This window comes from Muntiacus reevesi, chromosome 2 (genome assembly GCF_963930625.1).
Source record: "Muntiacus reevesi chromosome 2, mMunRee1.1, whole genome shotgun sequence".
Taxonomy (NCBI): domain Eukaryota; kingdom Metazoa; phylum Chordata; class Mammalia; order Artiodactyla; family Cervidae; genus Muntiacus; species Muntiacus reevesi.
The window spans coordinates 181,653,951-181,677,472 of NC_089250.1; the positions used below are offsets into that span (position 1 = coordinate 181,653,951).

The 23,522-nt window shown below is 53.3% G+C and overlaps 2 protein-coding genes across 17 annotated transcripts; one reads left to right on the top strand and one right to left on the bottom strand.

The window, feature by feature from the left end:
- The first annotated feature begins 428 nt into the window (after nucleotides 1-428).
- On the top strand, nucleotides 429-4,845 carry ELOB (elongin B). 2 transcript variants are annotated; one of them, XM_065924133.1, is made up of 5 exons: nucleotides 429-548; nucleotides 684-818; nucleotides 2,042-2,147; nucleotides 3,374-3,469; nucleotides 4,384-4,845. In XM_065924133.1, exons 1-5 carry the CDS (start codon nucleotides 546-548, stop codon nucleotides 4,494-4,496), a joined length of 453 nt encoding a protein of 150 aa, XP_065780205.1. In that variant the 5' UTR covers nucleotides 429-545; the 3' UTR covers nucleotides 4,497-4,845. The 2 variants fall into 2 exon arrangements, with proteins under 2 accessions (XP_065780205.1, XP_065780207.1); XM_065924135.1 differs by lacking the exon at nucleotides 3,374-3,469.
- On the bottom strand, nucleotides 4,846-22,859 carry SRRM2 (serine/arginine repetitive matrix 2). 15 transcript variants are annotated; one of them, XM_065924120.1, is made up of 15 exons: nucleotides 22,658-22,859; nucleotides 19,260-19,532; nucleotides 18,246-18,353; nucleotides 17,892-18,056; nucleotides 17,645-17,722; nucleotides 17,119-17,178; nucleotides 16,994-17,026; nucleotides 16,732-16,782; nucleotides 16,489-16,581; nucleotides 15,633-15,831; nucleotides 7,932-14,611; nucleotides 6,898-7,182; nucleotides 5,720-5,833; nucleotides 5,474-5,584; nucleotides 4,846-5,383 (listed from the first exon to the last, which is right to left on the bottom strand). In XM_065924120.1, exons 2-15 carry the CDS (start codon nucleotides 19,499-19,501, stop codon nucleotides 5,374-5,376), a joined length of 8,229 nt encoding a protein of 2,742 aa, XP_065780192.1. In that variant the 5' UTR covers nucleotides 19,502-19,532; nucleotides 22,658-22,859; the 3' UTR covers nucleotides 4,846-5,373. The 15 variants fall into 15 exon arrangements, with proteins under 15 accessions (XP_065780192.1, XP_065780191.1, XP_065780189.1 ...); XM_065924119.1 differs by having other exon boundaries at nucleotides 5,474-5,581; nucleotides 17,119-17,181; XM_065924117.1 differs by having other exon boundaries at nucleotides 17,119-17,181.
- Nucleotides 22,860-23,522: the final 663 nt, after the last annotated feature.

Genomic DNA, 23,522 nt, shown 5'->3' on the forward strand with positions numbered 1-23,522 from the left:
GCTCAAAATGGCCACCAGGGAGTTCCACAATCATGAGTCAAACTACTAGGTCTGACTGTGATGAATACCACGTCTACGGCAGCCCAGGTCTCTCTGTGATGTGACTGTCTTGACGCCGCGATGACCAAGACATACCATTCATACACTCTCCTTGGGACGTGAGGTACCCTACACTTGCGAACTTCAGCCCTGTATTCCCTGCAAGAAGGATGGACCTGCGCCCAGTCCTCCGCCTGACTGCATCAACACGCGAACCTCGCCTTTGCCACAACCAAGATGGCTCCACCGCCCACAGTCCCTCCCGCGCTCGGTCCCCGCCCGACTCCCACCGCCTCCGCCACTCCGCCAACCGGCCCCGCCCGCGCCACGGCGCCAAGATGGCGGCCAGACACTCGGCCGGAGCGCCCCCTTGGCGGATTACTTAAAATGGCGGTACGGGGCGGGGCCGTCGGGCGCGGGGCACGCTGGGGCCGGCGCGCGGGCTGCCGGGAACGGGGCGGAGCGCGGTCGCGCCGGCGCGTCGAGGGGGAGAGGCAGCCGCCGCGATGGTGAGCGGGCGCGGGGGGAGGGGCGCCGGGCCGGGGCCCGGGCCGGGGCCCGGGCCGGGGGCGGCGGGGGCGCGGGGGTGCGGGGCCGCGCGGGGGGGCCCCGGCTCCGCGCTCACGCCGGCCCGCCGCCCCCAGGACGTGTTCCTCATGATCCGGCGCCACAAGACCACCATCTTCACGGACGCCAAGGAGTCGAGCACCGTGTTCGAGCTGAAGCGCATCGTCGAGGGTATCCTCAAGCGGCCGCCGGATGAGCAGCGGCTGTACAAGGTGCGGTCCCGTAGGTTCCGGGCGCCCGGGGGCTGCAGGCGCCCGTGGGCGCACGGCGGTAGCGTCGTTGATGTAAACATCGGCGACCGGCCGCCGCGGGCCGGAACTCCCCCGCTTGGGGCCGTTGCTCGAACTCGGGGAGGTGAAGCCCCGATAGCGCTCACTGCACCGGGGTTCTCGATTAGGAGGGCGTGAGCTGCTCGTGCCAGACCCTATGCTGAGCGCCGTGGGCCGGCGTCTCATCTCATTCTTACTACGGTCCCCCTGCGACGTTCTGGCGCTTGACTTCCTAGCTCGGCCGTCAAGAAAACTGAGGCTCGGAGGTGGCAGGTTGACCAACCCAAGGTCGTTGGCAGAGTCAGGATTTCAGCCGCGATGCTCTTAATCCTCTGAAAGCCTATCCCTCGCCCCTCGGCCCAGACACTCCTTAATGTAAAGAAATGGAGGGTGTTGAAATGCGTCAGGTCCCACCACTTCTTCCCCCAACAACTGTTTGTTACTCCCCAGTTTACTGGTGATGTTCTAAAAGCCCCCTGCCCTCCTCCGTTTCCCCTTACAAACCAATCGCAATTACTCAGCAAGGATGGCTTGGGGTTTGGCGTTGTGGGGGCAGTCCGGAGTGTCGGCCCCTCTTTCAAGTCTGTCAGCAAGAGGTCGCTCACCCAAGTGCATTGATCTGCTTCTGCCTGGAAACTGATTTTTTGCTCCACTTCCTTTGCCTGTAAAGGCTTTTTTTCCTTATCTACTGGGATTTCTGTGATAAGGACCTTTCCTGCTGCCTGAGTTTGTTCTACTGTGTGTCCTTTGCTTATTGAAGCCTCTTGGCTGCCCTATGAGTTGAGAATTCCAATAACTTGTATTTTACAGATAAGAAAACTTCAGATCGAAAAGAGGAACCTGTTTGTCCAAGGTGGTAGAGCTGGGGTACAACCAGATCTACCTGTGGCCAGATTGGTTCACTGGCACTTGGAATTGCATTCACCTAGAGTTAGGGGGTGAGGTGGGGAGCAGGGGAGATTCCAGAGCCCTATCCTGGGAGATTCTGATATGGAGAGTCTTGGGTGTAGCCCTGGAAACTTACATACTCTGGGGTGGTTCTGGGCCCTACTTGGGGCTGTATCTCTTCCCTCTTGTGACTTTCAGTGTAGCTATTGACCAGAGAAGTCTTTGTGCCTTGCCCCTCCTGGGGCCTCTCCTAAGACCTTGCCTTCCTCTCTCCTCAGGACGACCAGCTTCTGGACGACGGCAAGACGTTGGGCGAGTGTGGCTTCACCAGTCAGACAGCACGACCTCAGGCCCCCGCCACTGTGGGGCTAGCCTTCAGGGCAGGTGAGAGGGGCAGCGACAGGGTGGAAACAGCCAGTGAAAGGGGTGTTCAGGGAGCCTGCAGTTGTTTCTCCAAATCTCGTGAACCCTGTCTCCCGGTACACCAAATACAAGCAATGTGAAGCATGTGAGATGCTGTGGAAACTGAAACCCATTACTTGAAAGATTCACAGATCCTTAGTCACAGTACTGGCTTACACTTACAGAGGACTAAGGGCCTGGCCCTGCACTCTGCATTTTATTTCCATTGTCCGGTCCAGTCCTCTGGCTAGCCCTGAGGGGTATGCACTGCCGTCCCCATTTGGGAGCCTCGGATGCCCAGGCTTGCTGTCCGTCTCGTGGGGACCCCCCCAGCCCAGATGCAGGCTCCCGGGCCCTTGTTTGAGCGGGGCCACCTTATTTGAACCATGCCACCTGCTGTCTCCATGGTGCATCTCTGTACTGGGCAGACTTTTATTAGGATCATTTTAAGGATGAGTGAGCTGAGCCTGCAGAGGTTAGATTGGGTTCTGCCCTTTCTTGCCCTCAGAGCCGGTACTCTCCTCAACCACGTGCCAGTCTGACCAAAGCTTAGATACCTGAGTGGTGGGGGTGGTTATGTTGCTCCAGTGTATCTCTTTTTCCCAAGAAAAAGATTTAAATTTTATCCTTTGTCTCTGAAAATTTAAACAGGGGTTATAGGGTCTTTTCACAGCTGTAGACCCAGGGGCTGGTGAATTTGGATGAAGTTACAAGTTTATTTTTATAGCTTGTAAGAAATCTTAGCAAGGGCTCAGGAGGGAGCATATAGCCTCAGTTACACTTTAGCCTCACAAATATCCTGTTCTGTTGAGGACAAAGCAAGTGAAGCCTCAGCAGCTGTGTCCTCAAACAGCTACTTCATGTCCTGTGCCTCCCAGACTGGCATGGTCTTCAAAAAGGAGTAGAACTCCGGGACCAGCCTCACAGGGAGGGGGCGAGCCCTCGTGCACCCAGACCCCACGAGTGCTCAGGAAAAGGCAATTCTGGGGGTCTTTCTGTGGGTTCCCTTGAGTCTCAGTGGTGGGCAGGCAGGTGCAGTGCTCTATAAACGTGTTCTCTGAGGCAGGTAGGGGAGGGCTGAAAGTACATGTGTTCTTCCTAAGCTAGGCCAGGCTGCAAGTATGTGCATGTATCCAAGAGAAAGTATCTGTTCCTCTGATTTGAACAAAGGCACTCTATGGACTTGCAGCACCTCAACCATCTTGCAGGTGAAAACTGTCACAGTGCAGTGAGGTGGTTTTTCCCCATGACCCCCAGCTGTGGCATACGTTGTGGTGACTGCACCTTGGGTGGCAGCACCTCAGGTAAGGAATTGCCATTTTGATGGGGGCTGTGGTGTGGACTGAAGACAGGCTGATTCTACTCACAAAGCGCACTTCTGGGTGGGGGGTTGTCTCCCTGTGTAGAGAGACAGGTCTCTACCCCCCAAAGTGGCTGCGTAGGTAGGGAGGTGTGATGACAGTGTCAGGTGCTAAATGGCACCTTGCAGACCATTTCCAGAGAATGGGGAGAGGTGATTAAGCTGGGCCAGGTGTCTTCAGCACTGTTGACATTGGGGCTGGATGATTCTGGGTGATGTTGTCATCTGCATTGCAGGATGTTTAGCATCTCCAGCTCCTAGTAGAGATAGTCATCTCCCCACTAGAGGCCAGTAGAGGGATTAGCCAGGGAGCCTAATTGGTTGAGATCCTGAGCCAGGTTGGAGAGGTTTTTCATGCAGAAGAAAAAGTGCAGTTCAGTTGCTCTGAGAAAAAGATAGGTTAAGCATCCTGGGACCCGCTGTTCCTAGTAGAGCAGTGGTCCTGAGAAACGGGGCATTCCCAACTAGTGTTTGTGTGTCCTGGGCATTGGGAACATAGAGGGACTGTATAGGGTGCCTGGGGAAGGTTTCTCTGAAGAGGGACGAGGTGGTATCTGAATGCCCTTGGGTGCCTGGAGGCAGCAGCCATTCTAAATGGCAGAGGGCAAGGCAAGAAAAAGCTTGATGTGGGAACATGGGGAGCATAGGAAAACGTGGAGCAACATAATGGCATGATGTGAAGCAGGAAGAAATGTGAAGGGAATGGGGAGATGGGGGAGATTGTAGGTGGATGCAGATAAGCCCAGAGGCTCACTCAAGGAGACGGAGGGTAAGGAAGAGGGCCCCCGCGTGGCCAGGCTGGGGGAGGGCAGCGGAGGCCACCCCAACTCCAGCAAGGCCCCCTTTCCTCTCCCCCAGATGAGGCATTCGAGGCCCTGCGCATCGAGCCCTTCTCCAGCCCACCTGAGCTGCCGGATGTGATGAAGCCACAGGACTCAGGAAGCAGCGCCAATGAACAGGCTGTGCAGTGAGAGGTCTCCCCAACTGTCCCCTCTCAATAAAAGATTTGGGTGTCCACCTGGTTGCTGCCTTTTTCTGCACACCTTCTCCTGACTCAGGCATCCCCCTCCCTGTTGTGTGGCCCACCCTCAGCCTCTTCCAGCCCAGCCTTTTCAGTCTGGGAACAAAAAAGGTCTTGCGCTTTGTTTCTCCAGGGCAGCCCCTCCCAGCATGCTGACTGGGTTCTGTGGGGGATCTGGAGCCTAGGCAGCCTCACCAGGCTCCCCTAAGACGTGGCCCTTGGGGGCAGGGGATGCAGCCAGAAAGCAAAAGCAGCTCCTCTCCTAGCCCTCCCACCCCCAATAAAGTTTGTAGACCGAATTCCTGCATTTCTCATTTTTATTTGACAGAAAAAGTTGCTCTTGCTGTACAGATTTTAAAAAACCAAAATGCCTTTAAGAAACGTGAAGAAAAGTTGGGGGGGAGGGGCCACAACCTCACTGGGAGGCCAGGAGGAGCCAACTGATTTCAACTCCCCTTCCTTCTGGGTGTAACTCACACAGGTCCGCAGGTTCCAAACCATCATCCCCCCAGGAACTCAGGGTTAAGGGGGGGGGGGGGGGGGGGCAGTGCCTCCAAAGTCCTTTCTGAGTCAAGACCTGGGAGTCCCAGACTGTATCCTCCCCTCCCGCAACTCCCATTCTCATTCCCAACCCACCCCAAATCCCCCAAAACATGTGAACCAGGAAAAACTCACAGAGATTAACATTTCACAGAACAAAGAAAAAAAAGGGAAAGGGAGGGAAATAAGGGAGCCCTCCCCCACGGGATGTTGCCAGGGTTGGGGGGGGGGAGGGCACGCCCCACGGCTCCAGAATTTGGGGCAGGATGGAATTCCCCTGAAAGGATTCACGGAGACCTGAAACGAGAGAGAGTCATCAGCGCAGAGGCCCAGGCAGCCCCGCACTCTCAGCAGTGAGCCCAGTCCCGCAGTGTGATAAGGACTCACCTCGAGGAGCGGTGCCGCACGGGGCGGGGGCTGGGTGTCTCCTTCCTGCGCTTGTGACCCGGGGAGCGGCTGTCCCCACGCTGGCTTCTCCGGGAACCCCGCTCGCTGCTGCTGCAACGGAGAACCGTCATGAGACCACACACAGCACATCACCAACACCTGGTACCTTGGAGCCTTAAAACATCATTCTGCAGAAAGCAGCAGCTAGACGGGGCTATTGGCAGGAGAGCACAGTGGCAACTGTACCTCTGCTGGTCCCGCGGTGAGGGCTGGGGTGAGGGGCGGCGGCGCTCAGCGGGCGAGTAGCTGAGGGACCGGGAATCCCGGAGCGAGTCTATTGGCTTCCGGGGGCTGCGGGACCTGGGGATCAGAGCAGGTCTCCATAGTGCCACACTCTTCCAAACCCAGCAGCCAACACTCAGGACCACCCCCTCCCCACCCCAGGTCCTGACCGCCAAACCTCATACCACACAGGGCCAACCTCAGACCCACCTTCATCCGCTCACTCACCCATCCGCCCGCACACCATCCACCGAGTCCCCCAACAGGTGGGGCACGGGGTGCAGCGGGGGACGCAAAGATAAAGACAGTCCCTGCCCTTGAAGGGGCTCAGTCTGATGGTGAAGGGAGGCCAAGGGAGGCTCGCTGGGCCCCATGTGTGGGAAGCAGCCCCACAGTTGTACACAGGGTGTACACAGGGTCTGGGGACCCAGGGGAGGGAGGACAAGGGCAGGGCAGGGAAGGGGCAGGGCAGTCTTCTCGAAGGTGCTGTTTGAGCGGAGTCTTGCAGAACGAGGAGTTCACCAGGCGGACAAGGGAATTCCAGGCAGGAGGAACAGCATGTCCAAAGGCATGGGTTCTCCTTAGACTGCAAGGCGCTGCTGAGTGTGGCTGGAGCACAGGGCATGTGTGGGGGCGGGCAGGAGAGGAGAACACAGGGCAGGCAAGGCCAGTTGGTGAAGAGCCTCACACGCCATTCCCGCAGAGGTGGGGCTTTATCCTGCAGGCCACAGGGCGTCCCGGAAGGATTTGTGGAGTGAAGGGAGTAACCAGATGTGCGGTTTTAGAAAGATCCCTCTGGCTACGTGTGGAAGAGAATGGCGTGGAGGCAGGGAGACAGGGAAGAGGCTGTGGACAGAGTCGGGAGAAGATGACGGTGGCCAGACCAGAGCCCTGGTAACAGTAACAGGTTGACGTAAAAGCTAGAATCCCTGGGACCTGGGACCAGGCTGTATGTCAGGGGAAGGGAGAGGAAGGAACCTAGGACTCCCCAATTCTGGCTCACGCACCCGCTTGGATGGCGCAGCCCTCCGCCAGAACAGGGCACAAGAGCAGGCAGGGAGAGGAGAGCCCAACTCCTCCTGTACGAGCAGACACACCCCAGGGTCACACCCCACCCTTGTGTCCAGCAAGGCAGCACTCACCTCCGCTCGCCAGGGGGTGCCTTCTTGGGGCTTGCAGGTTTGGGCAAGGCCTGAGGGCCAGGCTTAGCAGGGGAGGGGGAGGAAGAAGTGGAGGAAGAGGAGGAGGAGGAGGAGGAGGAAGAGGAGGAGGAGGAGGAAGAGGAGGAGGAGGAGGAGGATGATGAAGAGGAGGAGGAGGAGCTGGAACTGGAGCTGCTAGAACGCCTCTTCCGCTTGGCTGGGGCTGGCTCCTGAGGACGGCCCTCTCGAACAGCCTCCTTGGGTGCTGGGGCAGGGCTGGGGACCCTGTGGGAGAAGAGGGTGTCACGTGGAGACAAGCTGCCCCAGCCCCAACCCTACCTTCCTTGGCCTGGAGGAACGGCAGTGGGGGAGGGGTGCTGAGGAAGGCCCTGGGAGCTCTCTGAGCTGAGAGCTGAGCCGGGAGCCTGTGAGCGCATTCTCTGGAGAGCGTGGCCCCAGCCGACCCAACCTCTGCTAACACAAGCAACAGGCTGGGGCCCGCAGCAAAAGGGATCAAGGTTAAACCTCAAGAATGTCCCTGAAGGAGGAATAAGGCCCCTGGGCTCAGGTGTGGAAGCCGAGCTGGGTGGTCTCCATCCTTGGAGAGGAGAGCCGCAGCTTGGGGAGGCCACTGTGTGTGCGGGTTGGCTGGGGGAGGGGCCGTCCTGCCTGGAGGCAGGGAGAGGGATAGGATGACCTCTGAAGATCCTTCCAGCCCAGGGAGTTCCTCTTGAGGTCTAACTGCCATCCCTCCTGCTGTAAAATTAAGTCCATTTCCTCTAGTTCTGTCCTCTGTAGAGACGGAAAACTTATCATTATCCTCTAGAGAATTAACCTTTGTCGACTTTTACCTGTCCCATCCCTCCCCCCGTTAACCCCCACCCCAGCATTCTCTTCTACCCCAACTTAAGGGTCAGGGTCCCCGTACCTCTTCTCAAAGAGCAAAGAACCTCTGGATAGGGCTTCTCCCTCCCCACTCCCACCAACCATCCCCGAAGCCTTCCCTGTACAAAAGTTCTACAAAGCCCCCTTACCTCTTCAGTGCTACCTCAGGTTGAGCGGGAAGGCTAGAGCCCTCTGAGTCACTAGAGCTGGAGCCAGAGGAGGACGACGAGGAGGACGAGGAGGAGGAGGAGGAGGAGGAGGAGCTAGAGGACGACGAGGACGAGGAACTCCGCCGCTCCTTGGCTGGCTGCAGGGCAGCCAATGTGGAAGGCTGCTGGGCCCCAGCACAGGCAGGTGGGTCCCCACCCTCTGGGTGGGACACCCCGGGGACAGGCCCAGAGAGCATGCCATTGTGGTCACCAGCAGAGGACGTGGTCTTTGCCACCGTCCCAGAGGAAAGGGACTGAGACCCTGCTACAGGGGGGGTCTGGGCAAGCAAAGATCGAGATTGGTCAGAAAAAGCAGATGGCACAGGGGACCTAGGCCGATCCTGAGCTGGAGGAAGAGCAGACTGTGAGGGAGCCTGGACCATTCTAGAAGCAGGAGAGGGAGCCCGCTCAGAGGTCACCCTAGACTGGCTTGGGGCAGATGGCGGGGTTCTGGAGCCTGGGCCCCCTGGTGGGGTTCTGGACCTGGCTCGGTCAAGGAGTGGTGGTGAGGTTCTCCCACTAACACGCTCATAGGCAGAGAGGGGCACCCTGGGACTGGTGAGGTTTGCACCAGACAAGGCTGGAGCCATTCTAGCACTAGTGAGGTTTGCAGGGGCCAAGGCTGGAGGGGTTCTTGAGCTGGCAATATTCACAGGTGCTGTGGCATGTGCAGACCTAGGACCCACCAGGTTTGCAGGGGCTGGAGCCTGGGGTGCTCTGGAACTGGACGGATAGTTTGCAGCAGTCGGGGCTGTGCCAGAACCCGTGAGACTCAGAGCTGCCAAAGCAGCAGGGGTTCTGGCTCCTGCTAGGTTCACAGCTGGGGCTGTGGGAGTACGAGGGTCAGCAAGGTTCACAGCCGAAGGTGCCACCGCTGTTCTGGGGCTGGCCAAGTTCATGGCTGCAGCTGCAGCTGGTGTTCTGGAGTCAGCTAGGTTAACTGCTGAGGGCAGGGCAGGTGTCCTGGCGCTGGCCAGGTTCATGGCTGCTGCAGAGGCTGCAGGGATCCTGCTGGCAAGACTGGCCGCAGGGGCCGTTCGGAGACTCATGAGAGGCACTGGGGCTGGAACCTGGGACATTCTTGCAGCAAGGCCAGCGGCAGACATGGACGGAGGCGGCCGTGCGGTGCCAAGGCTGATGGCCGTCAGGGCAAGTGCGATTCTCGACTGTGCATGGTTTTCAGGTACAGATGCTCGCGGGTGATCAGGAATTCGGGGACCTGGACCATCCATCATGGAACCGCCAGCTTGCTGGAGGACAGACATGGGTGTTCTGGAGCTGCCGAGGGGCTCAAGCACTCCAGGTGACCTACAGCGGTCAAGAGGAGTTGGTGACATGCTAGGACGGCTGAAGCAGCCCATTCTGGAGCTATTGAGAGCTACAGGCGGTGTCCGAGAACCAGAATGGTTTCTTGTTGCTGGAGGAGTAGCAGAACGTGATCGATCGGAACTGCTTCCAGAGGCAGAACGCCTGCGGATGGCCGGAGGAGATCTTGTTAAGGACCGTTTGCCCCGAGTTGTTCGTGGAGTACGTGATCGGGAACGGCGGCGAATAGCAAGTGGCGAACGACTTCGAGAACGCTTGCGTGGCAGCAATGGGGTTCGAGACCTGGAGCGGCGCCGAATAGCTGGAGGAGTTCGGGACCTAGATCGGCGGCGTGTCACTGGAGAGGTTCGCGAGCGAGACCTTCTTCGAGTTACTGGAGAAGTGCGAGATCGTGATCTCCTTCGGGTGACTGGGGACGTTCTGGATCTCGATCTTCTGCGAGTGATAGGGGAGGTTCGGCTTCGAGATCGCCTCCTGGTTACCAGTGGAGTCCTAGATCTGGACCTTCTTCGAGTCACTGGTGGCGTTCTAGAACGGGAACGCCGGCGGGTCGGTGTCCTGGACCTTGAACGTCGGCGGGTTACTGGTGGTGTTCTGGACCTAGATCGCCTTCGACTCACGGGCGAAGCTCTTGATCGGGATCTTCGTCTAGTCACTGATGTCCTAGACCTGGATCGTCTCCGACTGACTGGTGAAGTTCGAGACCTGGACCTCCGCCGGCTAACCAGGGGTGTTCTGGACCTGGATCGCCGGTGAGTAGCTGGAGAAGCCCGAGACCTGGAGCGTTTCCACGGCGCTGGTGATGTGCGTGAGCGGGAACGCTTCCGACTGGTTGGGGGTGTCCGAGAGCGACCTCTGCGACGCCGAGAGGAGGTTCTGGAACTCTCCTGCCGAGCAGGAGATCTTGAATGGTAACCAGAGCCTCCCCTCCGACGGCGAGTAACACGAGACCTCGACCGGCTCCGCTGTCTTCTCCGAGAGGTTGACTGAGAAGATCCAGACCTATCCCGACGTCGGGTGGCCCTGGTTTTCTCCCTCCTCGAGCGGGAACGGGACCTCTGGAGCCCACGAGGCTTTGGTGAAGGAGAACGGCCTCTCCTTGAAGCTGTCTTAGTGCGTGGAGAGGATGCTGAACGCCGCCGGCGTGAGGATCTTGACTTTTCAGCCGGCTCTGGGGAAGATACTGAGGGACTTCTTCGGCGTCTTGGGGGAGTTCTAGAGCGGGTCTCTGGTGAGGATGATGCAGAACGGCTCCTACGGGAGAGCCGGGCCTTCCTAGTCAGCTCAGGAGATGACCGGGAGCTGCGACGGCGTGGCGGAGTACGAGACTTAGTCTTTGGCTCTGGTGATGACCGAGAGCTTCTTCTAGCAGTTCTGGATTTTGGAGGGTGTTCTGGAGAGGACTCGGAACTGCTGCTTCCTTCAGGAGAAGGGCCTCTGCCTTTGCTTGATGAACCTGATCTGCTTCGTCTTGGAAGGACTCGAGGGGCAGGAGCCTTGGGTTCAGGAGAGGAATCAGAACCACTCTGTGCCCTGGGTGCTGCTCTTGGCTTCTCTTTAACCTCAGGGGATGAGCCAGACCTACTATGCCGAGGAGAAGGCCGGGATTTGCTGTCCACCTCCGGAGAGGATCCAGAGTGACTCCTCTGCCTGAGTGGCACCCGTGTCTTAGCTTTAGAATCTGGAGAAGAGTCCGACTCGCTTCTCTCCTGAGGGGATGCACTGGGTTTCCCATCAAGTTCCTGAGAAGATCCAGACCGACGTCTCTGCCCAAGAGGTGTCCTAGCCACAGTCTTCTGTTCAACTGATGACTCTGACCCACTTCTCTCTCTCTGGGGGGTAAGACACTTATTGTTGAGCTCCGGGGAAGATGGAGAACGACTCCTTGGCCTAGGGGTCTGAGGCAAAGCTTTTGGTTCTGGAGAGGAATCACATTCACTTCTCCCCCTGGATGGTGTTCTAGGTATATCTTTCATTCCGGGAGATGACCCAGATAGGCTGTGCCTGGAGGGAGTCCCAGATCCATCTCTAAGTCCTGGGGAAGACCCAGACCTGCTTCTCCTTGAGGGGGTTCTGGGTAAGCCATCTTTCAGTTCAGGAGAAGACGCAGAACTACTTCTTTCCCTTGAAGGTGTTCTGGGTATAGTATCAAGTACTGGCGAAGACACACTCTGGTTTGAAGACATTCCTGCTTTTTCCACCACATCTGGGGATAACTCAGAGCTGCTGTGTCTGGAGGACCTTGTTGACTGTTCTTTCACATCTAGAGATGGATCTGTCTCTAGTTGATTAGGAAAAGGTCCATTCAAATCTTTACCCTCAGGAGAAAATCCAGTATTCATTTCTGCAACAGGGCCTCCTGAGTTTCTAAATTCCAAAGGTGATCCAAAGCTATTCTCCCTGGGAGGAGAGTTTGATAGTTCTTTATGTTCTGGAGAGAAGTGTGGCCCACTCCAAGCTGAGGCCATTGCAGGGACTTCTTCCGAAGAAGCCTGCAACTGGCTTTGGTCAAGAGTCAAAGGTACAGCAGGCCTTTCTATTTCTGGAGATGATTCAACATTACTTCCAGCCGTTTCTTTAAGTTCTGGAGACAAATGTGGCAGGACTTGGTTTGAGGATTCTTCAGGTTTCTCTACTACTTCCATTAATTCTTCATCTTGGCTTGGCTTAGCTAATGCAGAACTTTGGTCTTTTGTATCTGGAGATGACCCAACACCACCTCTTTCCCTTGATGGAGTTCTAGGGGTATCTCTGAGTATTGGTGAGGACTCAGGCCTATTTTGCACTGGAGGAGGACTCAATTTGTCTCTTGGTCTTAGAGATGATGCACTAACATCCTCCTGCAGGACTAAGCCAGTTTTTTCTTTTGATTCAGACTGCTCTAATCTGCTCTGCCCCAGAAGAGGTTTAGAGTCTATGGCAGGATATGAGAAAGAGTCAGACTGGAACCTTCTCTGTTCTGGAGATATTCCAGGTTTCAGCTTAGGACTTGCTGACAATTCACCTCTTGTGGGAGATCTGGGTGCCAGCTCAGCGACTGGAGATGAGGACCTAGAGCAGCTGCTCTTAGGAGGTGTCTGAGATTTGCTCTGCAGATATGGAGATTCAGAATGACTTGGTCTCATTTCTGGGCTTGAAGTACCAGATCTGGAGTCTGGTGAAGTTGGAGATTGTCCTTTCTGTTGCAGAAATGAGGGTGGTGTGCTAGACTTGACTCCTGGACAGAGGGAGAAGGATCCAGAGCAACTTTGTGCTAGTGAATCTTTAGACTTCTCTTGGGAACATGGGGACTTTGATCCAAGAAGATTATGCCCTGGTGGAGTTTGGGACTTAGCTTTGGGGCATGGCGAAGTAGACCCTGAGTGACTTTGTCTTGGTGGTGTTCCAGGTTTCACTTTGGTATCTGGAGAGGAAGATCTAGAATGGCTGTGTCTTTGCAACAATCTAGATTCTGTCTTAGAGCATGGAGACACTGATCTGCTTTGCCTTGGAGGTGTTTTAGAAGTCATCCTACTAGGACTTGGAGAAGAGAAGCCAGAATGGCTTTGGACTGGTGATGTCACTGCCCTCACTTTGGGTTGTGGAGATGACGACCCAGATCGGCTCCGTCTTGGAGGTGTGCCAGATTTCACTCTAGAAGGAGAAGACCCAGAGCAGCTATGTCTTGAAGGGGTCCTAGACTTCACCTCAGGGTCAGGTGATGACTCAGAACGGCTCCGTCTCTGTGGCGTTGCAGACTCTTCATTTACCTGGGGACTTGTTATGGACCCTTGCCTTGGTGGCGTTCCAGACTTCATCTTAGGTTGAGGAGATGAACTGGAATGACTTTGCCTTGATGGTGTTTTAGATTTCTGATTACCAGGCGGAGAAGAACCAGAGCGACTTCGTCTCAGTGGTGTTCTAGATTTAGCTTTGCGCTGGGATGATCCGGAGCGACTGCGCCTTGGTGGTGTCTGAGACTTTTGTTTAGGGCACGGAGAGGACTCTGAAAGGCTTCGCCTCACAGACAAGCGGGATTTTGCTTTGGACCTTGGTGAAGAGAGAGACCTGCTCCGCCTAGAAGAAAGCCGCGATTTCTTCATTTCTGGACTTGAGTTGGACCTGCTCCTTCTCTGTGATGTGCGGGATTTGTTCTTCCGCTCTGATGATGAGCCAGACCTGCCCCTTCTTGGTGGTGTTCTAGAGTGAGATCTTCCCCGTCTAACTAGGCTTCTACTACGGGATCTTCCCCGTCTTGCTGGTGTCCTAGACTGAGATCTCCCTCTCCTGTTTGGGGTTCTAGAGCGTGACCGGCCACTTCGTCTAGTTGGCGTTCTAGAGCGTGACCGGCCACTTCGTCTTGCTGGTGTTCTAGAACGTGAGCGCCCACGCCTGGCTGGGGTTCTGGAACGTGACCTGCCACTTCTCCTGGCTGGTGATCTACTACGAGACCTCCGTCGTACAGGTGACCGGGTCCTAGATCTGCGCCTAGCCGGTGTTCTAGACCGAGACCTGCCTCTCCGGGCGGGTGTTCTAGATCGTGACCTCCGCCTGGCTGGTGTTCTAGATCGTGACCTCCGCCTGGTGGGTGTTCTAGACCGAGACCTGCCTCTCCGGGCGGGTGTTCTAGAACGAGATCTGCCCCTAGTTGCAGGGGATCTAGAGTGTGACCTGCCTCGTCTTGCTGATCTAGACCTGCCTCTTCTCTGTGCATTTCTGCTCCTGGACCAGCCTGGTCGCTGAGGAGACCTAGAGCGGCCACGTCGCTGGGGGCTTCTAGATCGTCCCCACCTCTGTGCAGAACGTGACCTACGCCACTGAGGTGACCGGGACCGAGAATGACCTCTCTTGGTAGGGGTTCGAGACCGAGACCGCCCCCTCTTAGTGGTGGTAGGACTACGGGACCTCCCTACCCTACGGGAAGGAGTATGAGAATGTGACTTAGCCCGTTTTGCTCGGCCATGAGAGCGACTCTTGGATGCAGGAGAAGAACTCTCTCGGCGGGACCCAGGAACTGGTGCCGGTTTAGGGCTTTCAGGGGAAGAACTGGCATGCCGAGAAACTTTGGTAGGTTGAGGGGATGGTGGGCAGCTCTCTGAAGAAGATTGGGGAGGTTTCTCAGGAGATTTAGGTGGTGAATGACCCTGGGCTGGAGAAGCCTCAGAAGGGGGGTTCACTGGCTCTTGACTTAAGGGGGTTGTTGCAAGGGGTTGTGGGGAGCCGCCATGTTGCTCAGCAAGGAGCAGAGTGGGAGCCGATGGTTCTGGCCCTGTGTTGCTCCTTTCCGGAGAGGGACTAGGTCGAACTGCAGATTTCTAAGAGTGGAAAAGAGAGTAGGGGTAGGGATAATGTAAGCACCAAAACTTCCTATCATCTGTAAAGTCCCAACACCCCTTCCAATGAAACACCTTTTTCTCGCGACAGGCAGTCATATTCATTCAATAATCACATAATACAAAATACAGTTAAAAACATATGAAAACAGAGTCTATAATAATCTCAAGAGTCTTCTAATCTAGAAAAAAACAATGCAATCTAATGTACTATTAGTTCACAACCACTATAACATGCTAAATGCAGAAGAGAGTTATTTTTAAATATAAAGATAATGCAATTTCCCAAAATGATTGACTTCACCCTTAAAAAATAACTATATTAAAGGAAAAAAAGGTTTGAGAACATGGCATGTGAATAACAAAAACTAGGATAAAGTATAGGAAAACAGAAAAAGAGACCAAGTTATAAAAACCTTAAAACATAAGCCAAGAGAAATAGGAAATAAATTATGTTTCTGAGGTGATCCAACTTGCAGTTTGGAAAAGCAACTCTGGAGAACGTGAAAAATAACAGGAGAGCTACAACTTTAACAAAGAGCAATTAAAAATATATTGTGATGGTTGAAATAAGAAAACATGATGAGGGTTTGAATTAGAATAGCAAATATAAAAGAAAAGGTATGGAAAAGATCTTTCCAAAAGTAGTTTTCATACTGCAAGCAGCAACTCAGTGGACTGAGAAGTTTTAGTAAGCTACAACCAGCATTTAATGAAATAAATACTAGAGACACTGAATAGTAAAAGGCTAGTAAGCGTAAAGAAAATTTTTTGTTCTGAGTTTTACCTTACATTTACAAACAGTAAGGTAAAACCTATTAATACCTAGTGAAGTTTGAAACTCACAATTCTAAATGATTTGCAGACGCAAAAGAGAACTTCATGAATACCAAGACACAAATCAGAAAACAAAACTTGATCTTACTTCTCCCTTAACTTTGAACAGCTATCCAGAATCCACAGCCTTGCAACCCCAAGAACATCCATTAACTGAGGAACATACCTCCTTCTTGTCTTTGTCTTTGTCTTCACAGGGACTGCTAGGCTGCTTTGTGGAAGGCTCCGGACTACTAGGCTGCCCTATGTTGGTAGTACCTGGTTCCCTGGGAGGTACATCTCCCTCCCCTCGACGCCCCAAAGCAGGCGAAGGACTTCGTCCAGTCAAGGCAGTTGTATGGGTTTTAGCTGCAGCACTTCGAGACCTGAGGGAGGTAATTGAGGATGGGAAGAGAGAAAGAAAATCAGTTCAGGAGAGAACAAAAAACCCCCTCCCCAGCTCCCATCTACCTTTCCTGACTATAACCCTCCTCCATAAAGCCGTCTCTCACTCACAAGATTCAAATTACTCATATTGAAATTCAGGTCCAGTTCATTTTGCTCCTTCTCAACATCAATCCCCAAAAATGTTCTCCCTCTACCCCTTCATATTTACCTCCCCCAAACCTCCCAGAACCCTCCACCCAGTCCATTCCCTACCCGCTTCATTTACAACTCACCTCTGAGCCCACCTCCTTCAGGAAGCCTTCCCCGATTAAGGAAGCCAGGGTAAGGATTCCTTCCTCCCCCAGACACCACGAACAAACCACCACCCCCCCTATTCTGGCAATCCATATATATCAGAACAAAACAAAAAATAACAAAATAAATAAAATAAACAAAAACAAAAAACAAAAAAAAAGAGAAGGGGAAATGTATATGTCTGTCCATCCTGTTGCTTTAGCCTGTCAGCTCCTAGAGGGCAGGGACCGTGTCTTCCGAATGGTCTGTGCAGCGCCTAGCACACCGTGGGCGCTCAATAAATATTAAATTGATTAACCCACAAGTCCCTCTCCCTCCCTTCCTCCTGGACCACCCCTTACCGACTGCGGGAAGTATCTGAAGAAGAAGCAGAATCAGCAGAAGTTGAACGGTGGGCCCGTCGGCTCTTGGGGGCTGGAGTTGTACTTCGAGATCTGAAGAAAGACCAACATCACAGCTCAGGGCACAGTCACACGTCTGTCTACAAGGCTCCCCTTATCCATCCCTCAACCTTCTACTGGACTGCCCAATTCCCAAGCAGCACTCATCTACCCATTAAGCAAATTTCCCTCTAATTTACTCACCGCTTCCGCTTCTTGTCCTTAGATTTACGTTTGCTCTTTGGAGTAGGAGACCTGAGAAATAAGGCAAGATCATTTAAAATAAAAATCATTTTTAAAGAAAAAAACAACGAAAAGTAGAATTATTCAGGAGAATCAACAGCAGGAAATCAAGGAAGTGAACTTTATTCTAAGGAGAAAAAAAAAGAGCAAACAAAGCCATCACATAGCAATGGCTCTCCACTGCATGTGCCACTATGTTCCCTATGCCACAAAGAGCTCTTACCTATGCTTCCTTTTCTTGGATTCAGATTCTGACCTGTGGATTAAAAAATAAATAAAACATAAACCATTATCTATGCCTGAACTCACCAAGCTTCTCCCATCGTTCCATGTACTCCCACCTCGTACCTGTGCTTCTTCTTCTTAGAACTCTTCTTCCTCTCTCGTCGAGGAGAGCTGCTCTCTGACCTGCTAAACATGGGTTCAGAAACACGGTCATTCAGCCTGCCTCCTTCCCTAGCCCACCCTACTTACGATCCATCCTCAAAAGGGTGTACAGAACCACTCCAACAGTACCTATGGGCCAGATCTACACCCAGAACTTTACTCTCTAAGCAGCGTAAGTACCTATAGCAACAAACTTCAGAAGAGAACACAGTTTCAAAACTCTCATCGGTTCTGCGGAGCTACACAATCAGGAGCTGGTTGTTCAGCTTCTCTAGCACAACGCTGGGGATCAAAAGAGCTGCCTTTCCCCACTGAAGCAGCACACCTATTTTCTCTCTCAGCTGAGACCTGAATGATAACGCCTCTTCCCTGACTTTCCTGACAACTCCCTCCTGCTTCCTAGAAATAAAATTCTCTATTTCCAAAGAGAAAAAAGCCTTATCGGTGTGGTCCTCTGGCTACTAAATTAACTTTCCAACTAACTTACCGTCCTCTATCTTTCTTCTTTTTCTTCTTCTTTTGCTTTGGTGTTGGTGAGCGAGAACTGCTAGACTCCCGGACAAGGCTGAGTGAAGATGAAAAGAAGCAAAAGATGGGTGCTAAGATTAATTTTCTGAGACATTTCAACTTCAGAACAAAATCTGAAGAATTTGAAAAGAAATAATTCACATACAAAAAAATGGAGCAAAGCGCTTAGTATTAGGAAGAGAACCGTCGACACTAATCTCATGTACCTGTAAGGTTTGGGAGGCTCAGGAGCTGGTTGTTTAGCTTCTCGAGCACGACGCTGGGGATCAAAAGAGCTGCCATCCACATAGGAATCACTAATGCCAAAGGCAGCTCGGAGTCGCTCATTCTTCTTCTCATTCAATTCTGCCAACTGGTGAGTCTCAGTTACCCTAGAGGAGAAAAGGTCAAAGGTCTAAAGGAGATAAACAACAAAATGCAGAGTCATATTCACACAATTGCAGGCATGGACCTAACAGCCACCAGGAAAGGCAGACAAGAGCGGGAGACAGTTCACAGTAAGGAGAGAGAACAACGAACACAGAAGCAAGTCCGGAGAAAATGGAGAAGGAAACACTCACGCTGGCCTCTGCCCCGGGTTCTCCTCCTTCCCCCCAGGGTTCACATCCTTCTCCAGCAACATGAGTCGAAAGGTCGCCACTTTTTCCTGAATTTGCTGTTCCTCGTACCTGAAGAACAAAAGCCTTCAGGGTTAGAGCCTGCCTAGACACCCTCCCCAGACCCAGGGTCACAATCCCCATTCCCAGCAGGATCCCTCCCTGTCCATGCACACATAGACTCTTTCACTCACTGTCACCCAAAGGGCCCCCCTCTTAAATTCTGCTCTTTTCCTGTCATTTCTTCCCTCCACTGACTACACCCTCTAGAACAGTGGATTTTAAACATGCTACACTCCGGGGCCAAAAGAGGAAAGTTAAGCAGGCAGAGTTCCAAGTGTTCCTCCCCAACTTCAATCAACATGAACAGGTCTTTCATTTCGTGGGATTCCAAAGTAACATGCATTGTTAAAAAAAAAAAACCAAAAAAAACAAAACAGGGGGGACGCCACTGCTGAAGTTTGAAAACCACTGCTCTAAAAGGTTTTCTGCCTGAACGTGCTCCTTTTCCAGAAGTCTCACTTCCCTACCCGACTCATGATCCCCTTTATCCAGGTATTATTCCAATTTCCTGTTTTCCTTCCTTTGCTACTCTCCAAGACCTCAACCCTTACATCTATTCACCTTCCTTTTCTCTACCAATGACAACACGTATCAGCTTACCGAGCTCTTGTGTCTTGCCTGGTCTGCTTCCTCACTTCTCCCTTAAAGCATGTATTTCTCAATGGCCCCCCTCTTTCCCCCGTGCCTTCATCTAAATAATTCAGACTCCCTCAGGCTCCCTTTTATGTTCTAGACACAGGTTCCACTTTGAACTGCCCCTCAACTCCTTTCAATTCGCTAGTTTCTTTACCGCCTCCCCTCCTACAACTCACTCCTCTCCAGGCCTCTTTCAACTTGCCCGTCGCTCCCTACAGCCCACCTAACTCCCGGCTCTGCACTCGCTGGGTGCGTGGCTCTCCCCAAGACCTCCCTCACCCCTGCTCTTCCATCATCTCCTCCAGCTCGAGGCATCGCAGCTCCACGCGCCGCTTGCGCTCGTGGTCCAGGATGTCAGGATTAGGCCGCTTCACCAGGGCAGCCTCCAGGCGCCGCAGTTCCTCCTCTCCCTTGTAGTCAGGCCGCTCACCCCGGCGGCCCCGCACCAGGGACAGGTTGCGCTGGACGTAGCCGTTGGTGCCGCTGCCCCGGGGCGTCGGCAGCCCGATCCCGTTGTACATGGCCCCGTGCCCGGGGGGGGCACCACCGCTCCTGAAGGGGAGCGGGGAGACACGGGTCAGGCCCCTGGCCCCAAACTAGCCACTCACCACCACCCAAATCCCTGCTCTTCTGCAACCCTACTTCAACAGGTCTCTCCACACTAAACCTCCTTTGGCTGCATAATCTTCCTGGTCTCCTAAACAAACCCTTCCTTCATCCTTCCCTCACTTTCTTTCTGCCAAATCAAGACCAGCTCTTACAGTCTTTACCCTCAGTGTGCAAGAGCCACTTCTGTTTGTACCTAGCTTTTCCTTACCCACCCCAAAGATCCCATTTCTCCCAAATTGCTCCACACTATCCTTTTATTCTCCTTTGAACCCAATATGCACATGTGATATCTTTACCAACTACTGATTCCTAACCCTTGGTAACTTACTGAGGCCTCCAAACAGGGCACAACAAACACCAACAAAGAAATAAAAGGAGAGCGAGAGAGAGAGAGAGACCTGTGGCACACAAGGCCCTGCAGTCAAGTCTAGTCTTTTAAGAACTGACCTAAGCATTTCAGGCTAGCTACCCTGAAAGTAGCCAGAAATTATGAATACAAATTGACTCAAGAACCCCTAGATATCCCAAAGGAGGCCTAACCTAAAAGGCCAGCACGCACTGCAGAAACACATGGAGCCTGCATATGTAATCCTCATATACTTCATCTCTCAGGTAAGGGGCATGTCCAATCAACTATCCTGCCTGTTATGTTATTTCTTCAATTTCCTTCCCAATAGGATTTCTCACATGGTTTGTGGCTCACCCAATTTTCCCTAGCTCCTGTTAAAAGATTATGTTTTCAACTCAATGCTCTCTATATATCAAACCAGCCTCCTCTAGTCAACTGCTCCCCATACCTTCTCTACATTCCTTTCCCTACTTATTCACAAAAATCCCACTCTTTCTCCCTCACCTTCATTAATATCAAACTGTTGACTTTCTTTAACAGTCCCCTCGTTACCTTACTTCCTAGTTTTTCTCATCCAGGCCCACATGACTCTGAAAAAACCCTCAAATGCTAATTTTTTTCTGATTAAATTTCTTGTATATAGACTCTATTCCTTTCTCCTGTTATATGTACTCTTTTTTTCTTCAACTCCTCCTGTCCGAGATAGTTTCACAAGGGAAATATGAGTGAAAAGGACCCCAGGAAAGAATCCAAGGAACAAAGTGGAGAGATTAGTGAAGGCAGAAGGAGAAAAACACAGAACTGGATAAAAAGGGAAGTTTCATTTAAAATACTCTGGAAGAAACATTATACAAATACCGGGAAAAATGTAACCTCCCCCTTTACAGGTAGATGTTGAATGAAAAGAAGACAGCTCAACTCTAGAACAGTTTGGTACCCCTTACCCCCCCCCCCACCCCTAAGGCTGGGTCCCTACCCAATCCCAGTTGTAGACTCTAGAGATCTGAAAACAAAACAAAAAAATAACCATAATGGGGTAAAGGATGATGCTAAATCTAGGAAAGGTAAGCGGAACTGTGTGAAGAAATGAAAAATTTCTTTATAGTGCAAGAAATCTTCCAACCTTTGCTTTTACTTTCTCAAAATTTCTCCTTACTCTTAAGCTAGATTTTCTCTGGCTCTCTATACCCTACCTAGTTTCTGCTTCCCTTGCAGAAAGCTTCTGACCTGCAAATAATTCTTCAGTTTAACCATTCACCCACACTTCCATACCACCTCACACAATAATCCTCCCACTCCCTGGAGAAGGATAACCAGCAGCTGCTAAGCAAAGGGTATTCAATCACAAAAGACTACTTTTAAAGAATGACCCAGCAAAGAAAAAAAACAGAAATACCATGGCATCCAAGACAATGCTCAAAAAAGGAGAGATGGACAGAAGTGTATCAAAAATACATATACACAAATCACCAAAACCTAAATGGAGATACTTAAACTGGGGTCCACGGACTATGGGCATGCAAAAGTCACCCAAGCTAAAGGCAGACAGTAAAAGCAAGCTGCAAAAGAAGATAAAAAGCAGTTTTTTCTGTTGGAGAATTATCACATGTCAAACTAACAAGACAAAAGGAGTCTTAAAATTCAGTATTATGACAGTCAAGAAACGCACCAAAAAGGGAGCAAAGAGTGCAGGAAAATGAAACTAAGTAATACGTAAGCACATCAAGTTCAGCACTGGGGCACCATAGTAGCTGACGAGGGACTATGGAACCCAAAAAGCTGAAGCACCAGCTCAGTAAAAGAGGCCTAGACTCAACACACTCAAAAGCAAAGACAACACAACTTTTAAAATTTTTGACCCAAGCGATATCTTACATAAGCGTTTGCGTGAAAACCAAGCTCTGGAAGAGTTTTGAGTCAAATTATAACAAAACCCTGCCCTTTCTCCTCAAGAAAGGGCTGGCAGCCGCCTACCCAGCTTCAACACAACTTTGGAGGAGATCATGAAAAGGTGCAAAAAAAGAAAAGAGCACGTGGTGTGCCTTAACATACCTAGATTGAATACTTAATTAAAAACAAAACAAAAACGTTTTGAACGCTTCGCTTCTTAATACTTCATGGCAGACAAATTCAAATCCAAAATGTCTAAATCTAGGAGGCATCTAGTTCAAGACCTTCTTTGCACAGGCTGAGCCGCCAAGACCTATTTTCGGCCTTGAGGGATGGGGGAGGGGGCTGCGCGGCGCCCGGTAGTCTGGGAGGCTCAGGGCCAGACCCCAAGCCCCGGGGAGGGACGGATGGGCCGGACATCGGCGAGGCGCGGGGCAAAGGAGCCGACAGCCGGCCCCCGCCGCCGCAGCCCCCTCCCCGAAAACAAGATGTCGGCAAGGACAGCTGCAACAGGGCCTCGTCGCCGCACGCGTCCAGGAGACGAGAAGCCCGAGACGCGCGCTATCCACTCCTCGCCGAGAACGCGCGCGAGCCCAAGTGCACTCGGCGGCGCGCGCCGTTGCCAGGGGGGAGGGGGAATAAAAGCCCGCGCGCGACAAGAACCGCGGGAGAGGGGGAGGGGAGGCAGGAGAGCAGGGACGTCCGCGCGAACTAGGGGCGGCGAGCGCGCGTGCGCGCGGCGGCCTGGGCCGTTCTCCGCGCGCTTTGGCCTGGCGCCTGGGCCACCGCCCCTCCCCCACCCGGCTCGCTCGCTCCCTCACCCTCTCACCCGCCGACGCCTCCGCCCGCCGCCTCCGAGGGGGAGAGGTGCTGCCGCAGATCGAGCTCCTGAGTCCTTCGGGGCCTGGAGCCGCGGCTCTGCCTCGCCGGTCCGCCCGACTCAGCCGACACCGCCGCCTCCTCGCTTCCTCAGGGGCCGCAGCGGGCTCCGACTGCGCCACTCGCACCCCGCCTGGGCCGCGTTGCACGTCAGCACGACCAACTAAACGCGTCAGCACGCAGCCGCGCGCGTCGCAAGGCCCGTCGGGAACCGTAGTACGCTCCGCGGCCTTGTGCGCAAGCGCTGAATCAGCACGGGATGTGTAGTTTCTTGAGTCCCGAAAGAGATTCAACTCTGTTGTCGATGAACTACGATTCCCGTCAGCCAGTTGCGAGGAGGGGCAGGGGAGCGGCCCGGAGCAAGCAACGCATTCCAGGGGGTTTTCGACTGGGAGCAAGAGGACACACAGCCTAGCGACGCTAGACCTCGATCGCGCCCGCTTTCGACCCAGAGCATCCTGGGAGTTGTAGTTCTAGCCTGGCGTGGAACCCGTAGGTATCTTCGCTCTCCCCCGCCCCCCCCCCCACGAGGCCGCCATTTTGTCTCACCATGTTAGGAGGCAGTGGGCCCGAGGCCAATAACACCGCTGCCTCCAAGTGACCGCACGCCTCCCGGGGTGAGCCCGGGGGCCGTGCTGCACCCATCATTCTGGATCCAAGAGTACCCGCCCCCCAGACCCTGGACGGCGGACACCCCGGTAATCCCAGAGCTCAGTTACAGGCCCAGGGCCTGAGCCAAGAGCTGAGCCAGCAAAGGGGGATGTTCGCAGCTTCCGTCCGCTGAACCGGGCTGGCTGCCCCTGAGGAATGACTTT

Coding starts and splice junctions, on each gene's coding strand:
- ELOB (XM_065924133.1), top strand. Junction 819..2,041: donor ATGAGCAGCGGCTGTACAAG/GTGCGGTCCCGT, acceptor CTCTCTCCTCAG/GACGACCAGCTTCTGGACGA. Junction 2,148..3,373: donor GGGGCTAGCCTTCAGGGCAG/GTGAGAGGGGCA, acceptor ACCATCTTGCAG/GTGAAAACTGTCACAGTGCA.
- SRRM2 (XM_065924117.1), bottom strand. CDS start 19,501: ATGTACAACGGGATCGGGCTGCCGACGCCCCGGGGCAGCGGCACCAAC. Junction 17,723..17,891: donor GAGCCTCCCAAACCTTACAG/GTACATGAGATT, acceptor ATCTTCACTCAG/CCTTGTCCGGGAGTCTAGCA. Junction 7,183..7,931: donor CCTGAGGTAGCACTGAAGAG/GTAAGGGGGCTT, acceptor CTTCTCCCACAG/GGTCCCCAGCCCTGCCCCAG.